Consider the following 13,791-nt stretch of genomic DNA (forward strand, 5'->3'; position numbering starts at 1 on the left):
GTGTACAGTATGATTCAACATTTCAATACATCACCTGGTACTCATTACGATAAGTGTCCTCCTTAAATCTCCATCATGTATTCAACCCATCCCTCCACCCATCTCCCTCTGGTAATCTTCAGTTTGCTCTCTATGTCTGTTTCTTGATCTGTTTTTCATATTTTCCCTTTGTTTTGTTTCTTAAATTCCACATATAAGTGAAATCATATGGTATTTTTCTGACTGACTTATTTACTGTTTAGCCCCGTGTATGTCATTGCAAATGTCAAGATTTCATTTTTTATGGCTGAATATTATGGCTGAATAATATTCCATTGTGTATATATACCGCATCTTCTTTATCTATTCATCAGTCATTGGACACTTGGGCTATTTCCTTATCTTGACTATTGTAAATAATGCTGCTATAAACATTGGGGTACATGTAACCTTTTGGATTAGTGTTCTTGTATTCTTGGGTAAATACCCAGTAGTGCAATTGCTGGATCATAAGGTAGTTCTATTTTTAACTATATGAAGAATCTACATACTATTTTCCATAGTGGCTGCACCAGTTTGCATTCCCACCAACAGTGCACAAGTGTTCCTTTATCTACACATTCTCACCAACACTTCTTGTTTCTTGTGTTTTTTTACTTTAGCCATTCTGACAGTATGAGATATTTCATTGTAGTTTTGATTTGCATTTCCCTGATGAAAAGTTATGCTGAGCATTTCTTCATGTGTCTGTTGGATTTTGGATGTCTTCTTTGAAGAAATGTCTGTTCGTGTCTTCTGTCCATTTTTAAATTGGATTATTTGGTTTTTTTTGAAGTTCTTTATGTATTTTGGCCAACCCTTTATCGAATGTCATTTGCAGTATCTTCTCCCATTCAGTAGGCTGCCTTTTAGTTTTGTTGACTGCTTCCTTCACTGTGCAGAAGTTTTTTATTCTGATGAAGTCCTAATAGTTTATGTTTGCTTTTATTTCCCTTGCCTTGGGAAAGACATATCTAGAAAGATGTTGCTATAGTCGATGTCAGAGAAGTTACTTCCTGTGCTCTCTTCTAGGACTTTTATGGTTTCAGGTATCACATTTAGGTATTTAATCAATTTTTAATTTATTTTTGTGTATTATGTAAAAAAGTGGTTCAGTTTCACTCTATTGCATGTAGGTGTCTAGTTTTCCCAGCACCCGTTTGTTGTAGACACATTCTTTTTCCCACTGGATATTCTTTTCTCCTTTGTTGAAGACTGATTGACTATGTATTGTGGGTTTACTTCTGGATTTTCTATTCTGTTTCAATAATCTATGTCTATTTTTGTGTCAGTACCATACTGTTTTGATTACTACAGCTTTGTAATATAACTTGAAGTCTAAAATTGTGAAGCCTCCAGCTTCATCTTTCTTTTTCAAGATTGTTTTGGCTATCTGGGGTCTTTTGCAGTTCTATACAAATTTAATATTCTTTGTTCTAGTGAAAAATGCTGTTGGTATTTTGATAGGGAGTGCTTAAACATGTAGATTGTTTTCGGTAGTGTAGATATTTTAACAATATTTGTTCTCCCAATCCAGGAGCATGGTATGCCTTTCTATTTCTTTGTGTCATCTTCAATCTCTTTCATCAGTGTTTTATCGTTTTCTGAGTATAGGTCTTTCACTGTTTTGGTTCGGTTTGTTCCTAGATATCTTATTATTTTGGGTGCAAATGTAAATGAGATTTTTTTCTTAATTTCTCTTTCTGCTGCTTCATTTTTAGGGTATAGAAATGCAACAGATTTCTGCACACTGATTTTGTATCCTGCAGATTTTACTGAATTCATTTATCCATTCTAGCAGTTTTTTGATAGTCTTTTAGGTTTTGTTTTGTTTTTTTTTTTTTAAAGATTTTTAATTTATTTATTCATGAGAGACAGAGAGAGAAAGAGAGGCAGAGACACGGGCAGAGGGAGAAGCAGGCTCTTATGCAGGGAGCCCGAAGTGGGACTCGATCCCGGGACTCCAGGATCATGCCCTGGACTGTAGGCGGTGCTAAACCACTGAGCCACTCAGGCTGCCCTCTTTTAGGTTTTCTATATAGAGTATCATGTCATCTGCAAATAGTGAGTTTTACTTCTTCCCTACCAATTCAGATCTCTTTTATTTCTTTTTGTTGTCTGATTGCTGTGGCTAGGACTTCTAGTACTATGTTAAATAAAAGTGATGAGAGTGGACATCCATTGAGTATGATGTTCGTTGTGGGTTTTTCATATATGGTCTTGATTATTTTGAGATATGTTCCCTCTAAACCTACTTTGTCAAGGGATTTTATCATGAATCAGTGTCATACTTTGTCAAATGCTTTTTTCTGCACCTATTGACGTGATTTTAGGTTCTTACCCTTTCTCTTATTGATGTGATGTGTGACACTGATTGATTTGTGAATATCAAACCACCCTTGTAACCCAGGAATAAATCCCACTATATTGTGATGAATGATTTTTTTAAAATGTATTGTTGAATTTGGTTTGGTAGTATTTTGCTGAGAATTTTTCATCTATGCTCATTAAGTATGTTGGGCCTAACATTCTCTTTTTTAGTGATATCTTTATCTGGTTTTGGTATCAGGGTAATGTTGGTCTTACAGGATAAATTTGGAAGTTTTCCTTCCTTTTCTATTTTTTGGAATAATTTAAGAAGAATAATTATTAATTTTCCAAGAAACAGACTCTTAACTATAGAGAACAAACTGATGGTTATCTGAAAGGAGGTGAATGGGGGGACGGGTGATACAGGTAATGGGGTTTAAAGAGTAGACTTACCATGATGAGCACTGTGGAATGTGTAGAATTGCCGAATTACCATACTGTATATCTGAAACTAATATAATACTGTATGTTAACTATACTGGAATTAAAATAAAAAACTTAAAACATTTAGAAACAATGATAAATTTAACTAACATACTAAAACTTTCAAAATCATAAGTACTTATACCATGATTCTCATTAGTTTCTTCTCTGCTTAATTATCCTTTTTTCTTTTATAAATTTTTATTTATTTATGATAGTCACACACACAGAGAGAGAGAGAGGCAGAGACACAGGCAGAGGGAGAAGCAGGCTCCATGCACCGGGAGCCCGATGTGGGATTCAATCCCGGGTCTCCAGGATCGCGCCCTGGGCCAAAGGCAGGCTCCAAACCGCTGCGCCACCCAGGGATCCCTGCTTAATTATCCTAATTATGCTTCTTAGAAATTATCACAATGCTAATTCTGTGTTCTAACTTAGCATAATTATTATTTGAAACATTTATAAAATTTCAGAGCTCAAAAGAAAAAACAGATTAGTAGAGTCCAGTGTTGGTCTATACACAATTTCCTGGTGAGTTACCAAACAAGATTGCTAGGCCCCACCATAGATTTATCAAATCAGAACTGTGTTGAGGTGGGACAAGGGGGAGGGGAGGGTGGAGAGCAGACCTCACAAACTAGTTAAAACAAAATAAAAACAAGAGAACAATATATTCCTGTACTGATACTGACATAATCCCAGCCCCTTTGGACACACATTAGGGAACCAGGATTCAAAGAGATGAAGGAACTTTTAAAAAGATCTAAAAGCAGTGGAAACCAGAACTACTACTTAAAACACTCATTTTAGAACCCTTAGTCCAGTCTTCCTTTTCAACTCCTGGTGCCTGAACTGACCATCAAGGACCCAAAAGAAAAAGGATGTACCATAACATCATGTATACTCAAAGTCTCCCTTTTGTCAAAATGGGATTCAAACTAATTTGGATTAAGTTCTTCCTTTCCTTTTACCCAATGTCCTTTTTTCATTTTTCAGTTGTGGAAGACAACCATACATTTGGCTAATGGCTTGTAAAATATTTTGCATATTTTATACTTTTCCCAGAACAAGGGAATAAGCTTTCTGTCCCTGAATCTCTGGCAATAGACTAGAACAGGGATTGTGAAACTATAACCTATGGGCCAAATGCAGCCTTGTACCTGTTTTTGTAAATAAAGTTTTATTGAAACACAGTCACACCTCTCCATTTTCATACTGTCTACCACTGTTTTCTTGTTCCAACTGCAGAGTCAAGTAGTTGTGACACTATCTGGCCCATGGCAAAAAAAGTTTGCTGATCCTATTCTAAAATCATGAAAATTATCCTCTGTCATTAAGGAAAGAGATGGTAATAAGAATCTCTTTTTAGTTATCTTGTGATGATGATTATCATGACAGTCAGTTCTTCTGATGGAGGTAATAATCAGCAACAAATAACTAAATGGTAGGGAGGAGAAACACAAGATCAACAAACAAAAGATCTGCAAGCTAGATATCCAGGACCTGACTGCATGATAAAGATTACAGGTATATGAAATGAGGGAGCCACCTTGGCCCTGAATGGTGACCCAGTAAGACCCTGCCCTGCCTCTCAACCTACCTGTTCTGCCAGCCAGGCAATGTGCTTGACCTCCTTGCTGCCTCCTGCTGTACTGGTTGCACCAAGCATGGCATTGAGTTCAGCCAACACCTGTGGGAGGAGAGCCATTATGTTGGTGTGGATAGCTACGAACCAGGAGTGTGCTGTGGCTGTATCCTTGCAGCGCAGGATCAACGTGTTTCTGCTATCAGGAGAATGTAGTTCTATCAATCTGTGTGGAAAAAGAAAAAAAAAAATCTCTGCCTTCATTGGATCTATTGTCTAATGACGACGGCAAAAATTTAACAATTAATACAATTACAGATTACAATACCTGCTCCTATAAAGGACTGTGATAACTACTATGAATTTCTTGTCTAAAAGAGGCAAGATGGTAGGGGCAAAAAGCAGGACTGCAATGGAGGCCTCTACACCTCCAAGGCACACTTACCCAGCTAGTGTCACACTCTGAAACAGGTTATAAACACATCTACCTCATACTTACCGACTCACCTACCTAGTCCCCTTCCTCTCACTGGAGTTAGTCACCTAGCTATCTGAAAGGCTAGCCACTAGTCTATCTATTTTTTTTTTAATTTTTTTAAAATTATTTATTAATATAGTCATACAGAGAGAGAGAGAGAGGCAGAGACATAGGCAGAGGGAGAAGCAGGCTCCATGCACCGGGAGCCCGACGTGGGATTCAATCCCGGTCTCCAGGATCGCGCCCTGGGCCAAAGGCAGGCTCCAAACCGCTGCGCCACCCAGGGATCCCTGCTTAATTATCCTTTTTTCTTTTATAAATTTTTATTTATTTATGATAGTCACACACACAGAGAGAGAGAGAGGCAGAGACATAGGCAGAGGGAGAAGCAGGCTCCATGCACCGGGAGCCCGATGTGGGATTCAATCCCGGTCTCCAGGATCGCGCCCTGGGCCAAAGGCAGGCTCCAAACCGCTGCGCCACCCAGGGATCCCTGCTTAATTATCCTTTTTTCTTTTATAAATTTTTATTTATTTATGATAGTCACACACACAGAGAGAGAGAGAGAGGCAGAGACATAGGCAGAGGGAGAAGCAGGCTCCATGCACCGGGAGCCCGATGTGGGATTCAATCCCGGTCTCCAGGATCGCGCCCTGGGCCAAAGGCAGGCTCCAAACCGCTGCGCCACCCAGGGATCCCTCTATCTATGTTTTTTATTTAAATTTTTTTAAAATTATTTATTAATATAGTCATACAGAGAGAGAGAGAGGCAGAGACATAGGCAGAGGGAGAAGCAGGCTCCATGCACCGGGAGCCCGATGTGGGATTCAATCCCGGTCTCCAGGATCGCGCCCTGGGCCAAAGGCAGGCTCCAAACCGCTGCGCCACCCAGGGATCCCTGCTTAATTATCCTTTTTTCTTTTATAAATTTTTATTTATTTATGATAGTCACACACACAGAGAGAGAGAGAGGCAGAGACATAGGCAGAGGGAGAAGCAGGCTCCATGCACCGGGAGCCCGATGTGGGATTCAATCCCGGTCTCCAGGATCGCGCCCTGGGCCAAAGGCAGGCTCCAAACCGCTGCGCCACCCAGGGATCCCTCTATCTATGTTTTTTATTTAAATTTTTTTAAAATTATTTATTAATATAGTCATACAGAGAGAGAGAGAGAGGCAGAGACATAGGCAGAGGGAGAAGCAGGCTCCATGCACCGGGAGCCCGATGTGGGATTCAATCCCGGTCTCCAGGATCGCGCCCTGGGCCAAAGGCAGGCTCCAAACCGCTGCGCCACCCAGGGATCCCTCTATCTATGTTTTTTATTTAAATTTTTTTAAAATTATTTATTAATATAGTCATACAGAGAGAGAGAGAGGCAGAGACATAGGCAGAGGGAGAAGCAGGCTCCATGCACCGGGAGCCCGATGTGGGATTCAATCCCGGTCTCCAGGATCGCGCCCTGGGCCAAAGGCAGGCTCCAAACCGCTGCGCCACCCAGGGATCCCTCTATCTATGTTTTTTATTTAAATTTTTTTAAAATTATTTATTAATATAGTCATACAGAGAGAGAGAGAGGCAGAGACATAGGCAGAGGGAGAAGCAGGCTCCATGCACCGGGAGCCCGATGTGGGATTCAATCCCGGTCTCCAGGATCGCGCCCTGGGCCAAAGGCAGGCGCCAAACCGCTGCGCCACCCAGAGGCAGAGAAGCAGGCTCCATGCACCGGGAGCCCGACGTGGGATTCAATCCCGGTCTCCAGGATCGCGCCCTGGGCCAAAGGCAGGCGCCAAACCGCTGCGCCACCCAGGGATCCCTCTATCTATGTTTTATATGCCTTCAAAGTTCTAAGGCAATGGTCAAAAGGCCAAAAAATTCTAGAAAAGAGTCACACATAAAATAAGATCTGGGAACAGTCAAAACTTGAGCCCATACCAGAAAGCTCATATTATTAAGAAAAAAAATCTTTAGATAGCAAGTCATAAGCTATTTGCTTTTGTTTTGTTTTTCTGTGCTGGGTGCAAAATCTGCTTAAGATTCTCTCCCCCCACCCTGCCCCTCTCTCTCTTAAAAAAAAAAAAAAAAAGTAAAAACCACCTAAATATCCACCAATGGAACGGATTAAAAAATGTGGTATTATACAAAGAAGGGAATATTATGCAGCCTTAAAAAGGAAGAAAATTCTGGTACATGCTGCAACATGGGTGACCTTGAGGACATTATGTTCAGTGAAATAAGCCAGTCACTAAAAGAGAAATATTGTATGAGTCCACATATATGAAGTATCTAGAGTAGTCAAACTTGTAGAAATAAAAATTAGAATGGTAGTTGCCAGGGGTTGGGAGGAGGGGAGAATAGGGAAAAAATAATTATTTTAAATGTTCTGAAATGGGTATGGAATTTTAGTTTTGCAAGACTAAAAATTTTTGGAGATTGTTGCACAAATATACTTACTACCACTTAACTATACACTTAAAAATGGTTGAGATGGTAAATTTTATGTTATGGGTATTTTACCACAATTAAAAACTGTAATATAAATTAATTAGAAATAACCTTGTGGTGGGATGCAAGATGGATTACAGTAGATAAAGATATGGCCTGGGGAGATTTAATTGGACCCAAAGAAGGATAAAACCAGAGAGTTCACCAGTAGGATAGACTTCTAGGCAGAAGGAAAAGCCCACCAAAAGTAGAACAGGAAGAGAAACAAATAGCTTATTCATATTAAACTTTATTTTTTTCCCTCAATGTTATTTTATCACATCTATTCTTTCTGATGCTATTTTTCACTGTATCAATTTTTGTTGTCATGATTCTTAAGCTAAAAAACTGGTTATATTTTCTAGAAGAAAAATAGCTATACATTTGTTATGGGAAGATTTAAAGCAGTATATTACACTCAATAACACAATAAATTTTTGCAATAAATATTGCACTAAAAGGCAGAATCATTTCTAATTCTTTTGATGAGTTAATAATTATAATATCCAGAAAAACTGCTCAAATTATTATTAAAGTAGTCAAACTTATTTTAAAGTTACTTAATGGGGATGCCTGGGTGGCTCAGTGGTTGGGCATCTGCCTTTGACTCAGGGAGTGATCCTGGATTCCCAGGATTGAGTCCCACATCAGGCTCCTTGCATGGAGCCTGCTTCTCCTCCCTCTGCCTGGTTCTTTGCCTCTCTTTCTGTGTCTCTCATGAATAAATAAATAAAATCTTAAAAAAAAAAAAGTTACTCAATGACAAGTTATCTATAAAATTCAATGCTGGATTATTAGATGTGTGACTGCAAACTCAAAGCAAGTTGTTGTATATTTTCTTTATTGCTTATACTATTTTTTTTTAAGATTTTATTTATTTATTTGAGAGGGGGAGAGAGAGAGAGAGAAGAGCCCAACTAGAGGCTCAATCACAGGACACAGGGATCATGACCTGAGGCAAAGGCAGATGCTCTACTGACTGAGCCACCCAGGCACCTTACTTATACTAATCTTAGGAAGAAAAAGCATTTCTAGTATTTCTAGAGCTCCCTATAAAACATAGCAACTGAGCACACACATTTAGTCAACTCCTTCCTAAAATCCCACTATAGGGCAGCCCCGGTGGCTTAGTGCTTTGGCACCACCGCCTTCAGCCCAGGGTGTGATCCTGGAGGCCCAGGATCGAGTCCCATGTCGGGCTCCCTGCATAGAGCCTGCTTCTCCCTCTGCCTGTGTCTCTGCCTCTCTCGCTTTCTGTGTGTCTCCCATGAATACATAAATAAAATCTTTAAAAAAATAAAATAAAATAAAATCCCACTATAAACACTTAAAGGGGATTTTTTAAAAAATATATTTTATTTATTTATTTGAGAGAGCAAGGGAGGGAGACAGCGAGAGAGAGAGAGAGAGAGAGAGAGAGAGCGCGCACAAGAAAGAGGAGGGGCAGAGGGAGAAGGAGACTGCTTGATGAGCAGGGAGCCCGATATGGGACTCAGTCCAGGACTCTGAGACTATGACCTGAGCCAAAGGCAGATGCTTAACTGACTGAGCCACTCAGGTGCCCCAAAAGTGATTTTTGTAAAATGTAATGGACTTTTTCTTTCAGCAGTATTAGGTTTATATAAAAAACTGAGTAAGAAGTACAGAGAACTCCAAAACACCACCCCTCCCTGCTTCTCCACAATATACCCTATTATTCACATCTTGCATTAGTGTGGTCCATTTGTTACAACTGATGAGCCAGCCAATAATGATACAATATTATTAACTAAAATCCCAGTTCACTCTTTGTATTGTATATTCCAAGTTTTGACAAAAGTATGCCATAGATCTACCATTACTGTATTCTACAGAGTAATAATTTCACTGCTCTAAAAATCCTTGTGCTCTACCTATTGGTTCCTCCATCATTCAGGCCCTGGCCCTGACTTGTGGTAACCACTAATCATTTTACTGTCTCCATGGAATCATACAGTATGTCACTTTTTCAGACTGGCTGCTTTCACTCAGAAATATGCATTTACGGTTTCTCCATGTCTTTCGTCCTTGAGAGCTCATTTCTTTTTATTGCTGATTAATATTTTATTGTCTGGATGTACCACACAATTTTTTTTATTCATTCACCTACTGAAAGACTTCCTGCCTGCTTTCAAGTTTAGGCAATTCTGAATGAAGCTTCTATAAACACTGGTGTGCAGGTCTTTGTGTGAACATTAAGTTTTCAACTTCTTTGGGTAAATAATGAGCACAAGTAGTAGGTCATATGTTAAGACTATGTTTAGCTTTGTAAGAAACTGCCAAACTGTTTTCCAAAGTTGCTGTACCATTCTTCATTCCCACCAACAATAAATAGGAGTTCCTATCGTTCTGCATTCTCTCCAGCATTTCGTGCTGTTGGTGTTCTGGATTTTGGCCATTCTAATAAGTGTAGTGGTATCTCATTGTTTCAATTTGTAATTCCCTAATGACATGTGATGTTGAGCATCTTTCATATTATTATTTGCCATCTGTATTTCTTCTTTGCTAAGGTGTCCAGATCTGTTGCCCATTTTTATTTGTTTTTAATTTTTTAAAGATTTTATTTATTTATTTATTTGGGGGGAGAGGGGGAAGAGGATCAGCCAGGGGAGGGGGAACTACAACAAAATTATGGAAGCTGGCAAGCAGACAGAGGAGTTAAATGACTTAGCAGACCTAAGAAAAGTGAGGAGTGAAATCCCAGTCAATCCATGTTGCAGAATCCTGAATAGGATGGGGAATTAGAGCATGAGTTAACTCTGGGAGTGGGAGTAAAGCACATAGCTAAAATAGAGAAGCTGGCTGCAAGTCTGTTCCAGCATTCCCCACACCCAGCACTCAGTGACTGCCCCACCCTCAACCCAGCAAAAGATTCATATCCACCCTTATCCCACTAAACTGAAAAGAGCCAGTGATATCCTGAATTCAGTCCCCATATCAAGCTAGTTGTTTGGGGCTATTTATTTCCACTGGGTTGCTTTGGCACTATAACCAGCTTAACATCCTTTAAACACATGCTAAAAAGTTCAGTCGCAAAACCATGATGAGAAATTTCTTTCACTCCTCCTACTGACCTACTTAGTACTAAAGATAGGAATCTGTTCATCCTTCTCTAGGCACAAAACGTTCCACCTTCTGAAAATGCCTTTACACTTCATACAGTTTCTGGGACAGTCTCTCAGACTCCTTTGACACAGTCTAAACTCTGAAAATCTTGATGTCAAAGATCCTAGTTATTAATAACCAGAAGAATGGAAAATAAATGTTATAAAATAAAACTAAACCTGATTAAATAGGATAAGACAACAGGACCTCTAGCCTGGAAAAAGATGAAAATTGACAGTAAATTAGTTCACAAGGCAGGAGCACCAATTTTTCATGAAAGAGAAATTTAAGTTTCTTAAGAAGGGACTGTGAAATAGAATATTAATTTATAAGACACTGAAAAGAAACTCCAAAACAGGAGTGATGATTCTAGGATCCAGAAGACTTTGCCTTTGGAGAAGGAGCCCCACAACTGATAAAGGGGGCAAAGTATTTCAGAAAGTCTAGTGCTGTTCTAAAAGAAAAATTCAAATGAAAACTCTGCTAATAAAAATCTGAAGGCAGTCTGCCAGTAATTGTTTGGGCCCATGGGAGAGAGGAGGAGACAGCTACAGTGTGAAGAGTTTTGGCCACTAGTCAAACCACTGAGGATTTCCTGAGAAATATAAGTACATTTTGATCAGATGAATCAAATTAATGTTTAGGTACACCGAAACAGGATTCTGTAAGTCTAGCCTGTTTATTTCTCCTTTTAGTTGTCTTCGACATATCTTATATATTTAATAATAATCATATTGTTTTAATATTTCAGAAAGCCAAAATTTACCTTTTAAATGAGAAACAGCCAATATGAGGACGAGCAAGACTTCGTGAACCAGCTCAAATTAACATTTATATTTCTGGAAAGCAGCACTTAAGAACACCTTGTCATTGCTAAACTCCACACTGCCCACAGTGCTATTTGTGAAAGAATGGGCGCATGTTCTTTCTCTGGACTTCATCAGTACTTACTTAGCTTTCACTTCCCACAATGAACAGCTTAGAACTATGAGAAGGCCTAGTGAAGTCTTGAAAACTCAAGTTGGAAGAAGAGAACGAACTTCCTCCTCCTCCTTACTTATTCTGATGGTCAGCACTTTTTCTCAGCTCTAGACACTGAAACTAGATCAAAGTAGTAATAAAACAGAAAAAAAGATGTTTCCCTCTCAGGTCAAGTAAATTTTTGGTTTAGAAAGTGAAACCCGGGATCCCTGGGTGGCGCAGCGGTTTGGCGCCTGCCTTTGGCCCAGGGCGCGATCCTGGAGACCCAGGATCGAATCCCACATCGGGCTCCCGGTGCATGGAGCCTGCTTCTCCCTCTGCCTGTGTCTCTGCCTCTCTCTCTCTCTCTGTGACTATCATAAATAAATAAAAATTTAAAAAATATATTAAAAAAAAAAAAAAAGAAAGAAAGAAAGTGAAACCCTGGGCAGCCTGGGTGGCTCAGCGGTTTGGCGTGGCCTTCAGCCCGGGGTGTGATCTTGGGAACCGGGGATCGAGTCCCATATCGGGTTCCCAGCCTGGAGCCTGCTTCTCCCTCTGCCTGTGTCTCTGCTTCTCTCTCTCTGTGTCTCTCATGAATAAATAAATAAAATCTTAAAAAAAAAAAAAAGTGAAACCCTTATATCAAGATGAAAGATGATTCACAAAGAGATTCTACTACTTTCCACTGGAGTAGTTAATATTAAAAAGACTGACACCACCAATGTTGGCGAGGACGTGGAACAACGCAATCTCTCATGCGCTGCTGGTGTATTTAACTTATTAATAACAGTATTCATTTAAATGGCACAATCACTTTGGAAAAAAGACTGGCATTCAGAAAACGAAACTCTTATTTAAGGGATTTATTTATTTATTTCAGAGAGCAGGATGGCGAGGGGTGGAAAGGGAAAGGGAAAGAAAGAATCTCCAACAGACTCCCACTGAGCAAGGAGCCCAACTCGGGGCTCAATCCTATGACCCTGAGATCATGACCTGGACTGAAATCAAGAGTTGGACGCTTAACCCACTGAGCCACATAGGCGCCCCAGAAAACTAAACTATTTTACCCAGCAATTCCACACCTAAGACTTTACCAAAGAAAAATGAAAATGTATGCCTACAAAGGGTTCTACAAAAATATTCATAGTTACTTTATTAACTCTAAACTAAAAATAGGGCAGCCCCGGAGGCGCAGCAGTTTAGTGCCGCCTGCAGCCCGGGGCCTGATCCTAGAGACCCTGGATCGAGTCCCACATCAGGCTCTCTGCATGGAGCAGGGAGCCTGCTTCTCCCTCTGCCTGTGTCTTTTCCTCTCATTCTCTCTCTGTGTCTCTATGAATAAATAAATAAAATCTTAAAAAAAAAAAAGAAAAAAAAAACTAAAAATAGTTTCCATCAATGCAAAAACACATAACTGAATTGTGATATATTCATATAACACAGTATCATTCAGCAATAAAAGAGAAATAACTACTGATATATGCAGTAAGATAAATGACTCTCGGGCAGCCCCGGTGGCCTAGAGGTTTAGTGCCGCCTTCAGCCCAGGGTGTGATCCTGGAGACCTGGAATTAAGTCCCACGTGGGGCTCCCTGCATGGAGCCTGCTTCTCCCTCCCTGTGTCTCTGCCTCTCTCTCTGTGTGTCTCTCATGAATAAATAAATCTTAAAAAAAAAAAAAAAAAGATAAATGAATCTCAAAAACCTCATGCTGAGTAAAAGAATTCTACCTCAAAATAGTATCTATGATTGCATTCATATGAAGTTTCAGAATAGTTAAAACTAATCTGTAGTAGAAAGTCAGAACAGTAATAGCCTTTGAAGGTGAGAGAAGGAATTGACTGAGAAGTGGCACAAGAAAATTTTCCAGGGTGATGGTAATGTTCTACATCTTGATAGGCTTGTGTTACAGAACTGTATGCATTTGTCAAAGTGTATGATTTGTGCATTTTATTATCCGTAAATATTTCCTCAAAAGAAAAAAAAAACTACAATGAAACACCAAAATCTACTTATTTATATGCATGCTTAATCTACTTATTTATATGCATACTTATTTATATGCATGCTTATTTAAACGGAAATATATTAACGTCTGCAATTCACTCTGAAAAGTATCAAGAAAAATTAAAATGGAGTGACAGATAGACAGATAGGTCAACTTGTGCTAAAACAGGTATAGTAGGGACGCCTGGGTGGCTCAGTGTTTGAGTGTCTGCCTTTGGCTCAAGTAGTGATTCCAGGGTTCTGGGATCGAGTTCCACATCAGGCTCCCTGCATGGAGCCTGCTTTTCCCTCTGCCTGGGTCTCTGCCTCTCTCTCTCAGTCTCTCATGAATAAATACATAAAATA

General features: G+C 39.6%; 1 protein-coding gene across 1 annotated transcript in view; it reads right to left on the bottom strand.

The window, feature by feature from the left end:
- The window catches only part of SNTB2 (syntrophin beta 2), a 112,364-nt gene that overhangs the window by 40,088 nt on the left and 58,485 nt on the right, over positions 1-13,791 (bottom strand). The window contains exon 3 of the mRNA XM_041771153.1: positions 4,412-4,622. Within this exon, the coding sequence (XP_041627087.1) occupies positions 4,412-4,622 (211 nt within the window). The remainder of the gene's footprint in view (positions 1-4,411; positions 4,623-13,791) is intronic.

This window comes from Vulpes lagopus, chromosome 10, assembly GCF_018345385.1.
Source record: "Vulpes lagopus strain Blue_001 chromosome 10, ASM1834538v1, whole genome shotgun sequence".
Lineage (NCBI taxonomy): Eukaryota > Metazoa > Chordata > Mammalia > Carnivora > Canidae > Vulpes > Vulpes lagopus.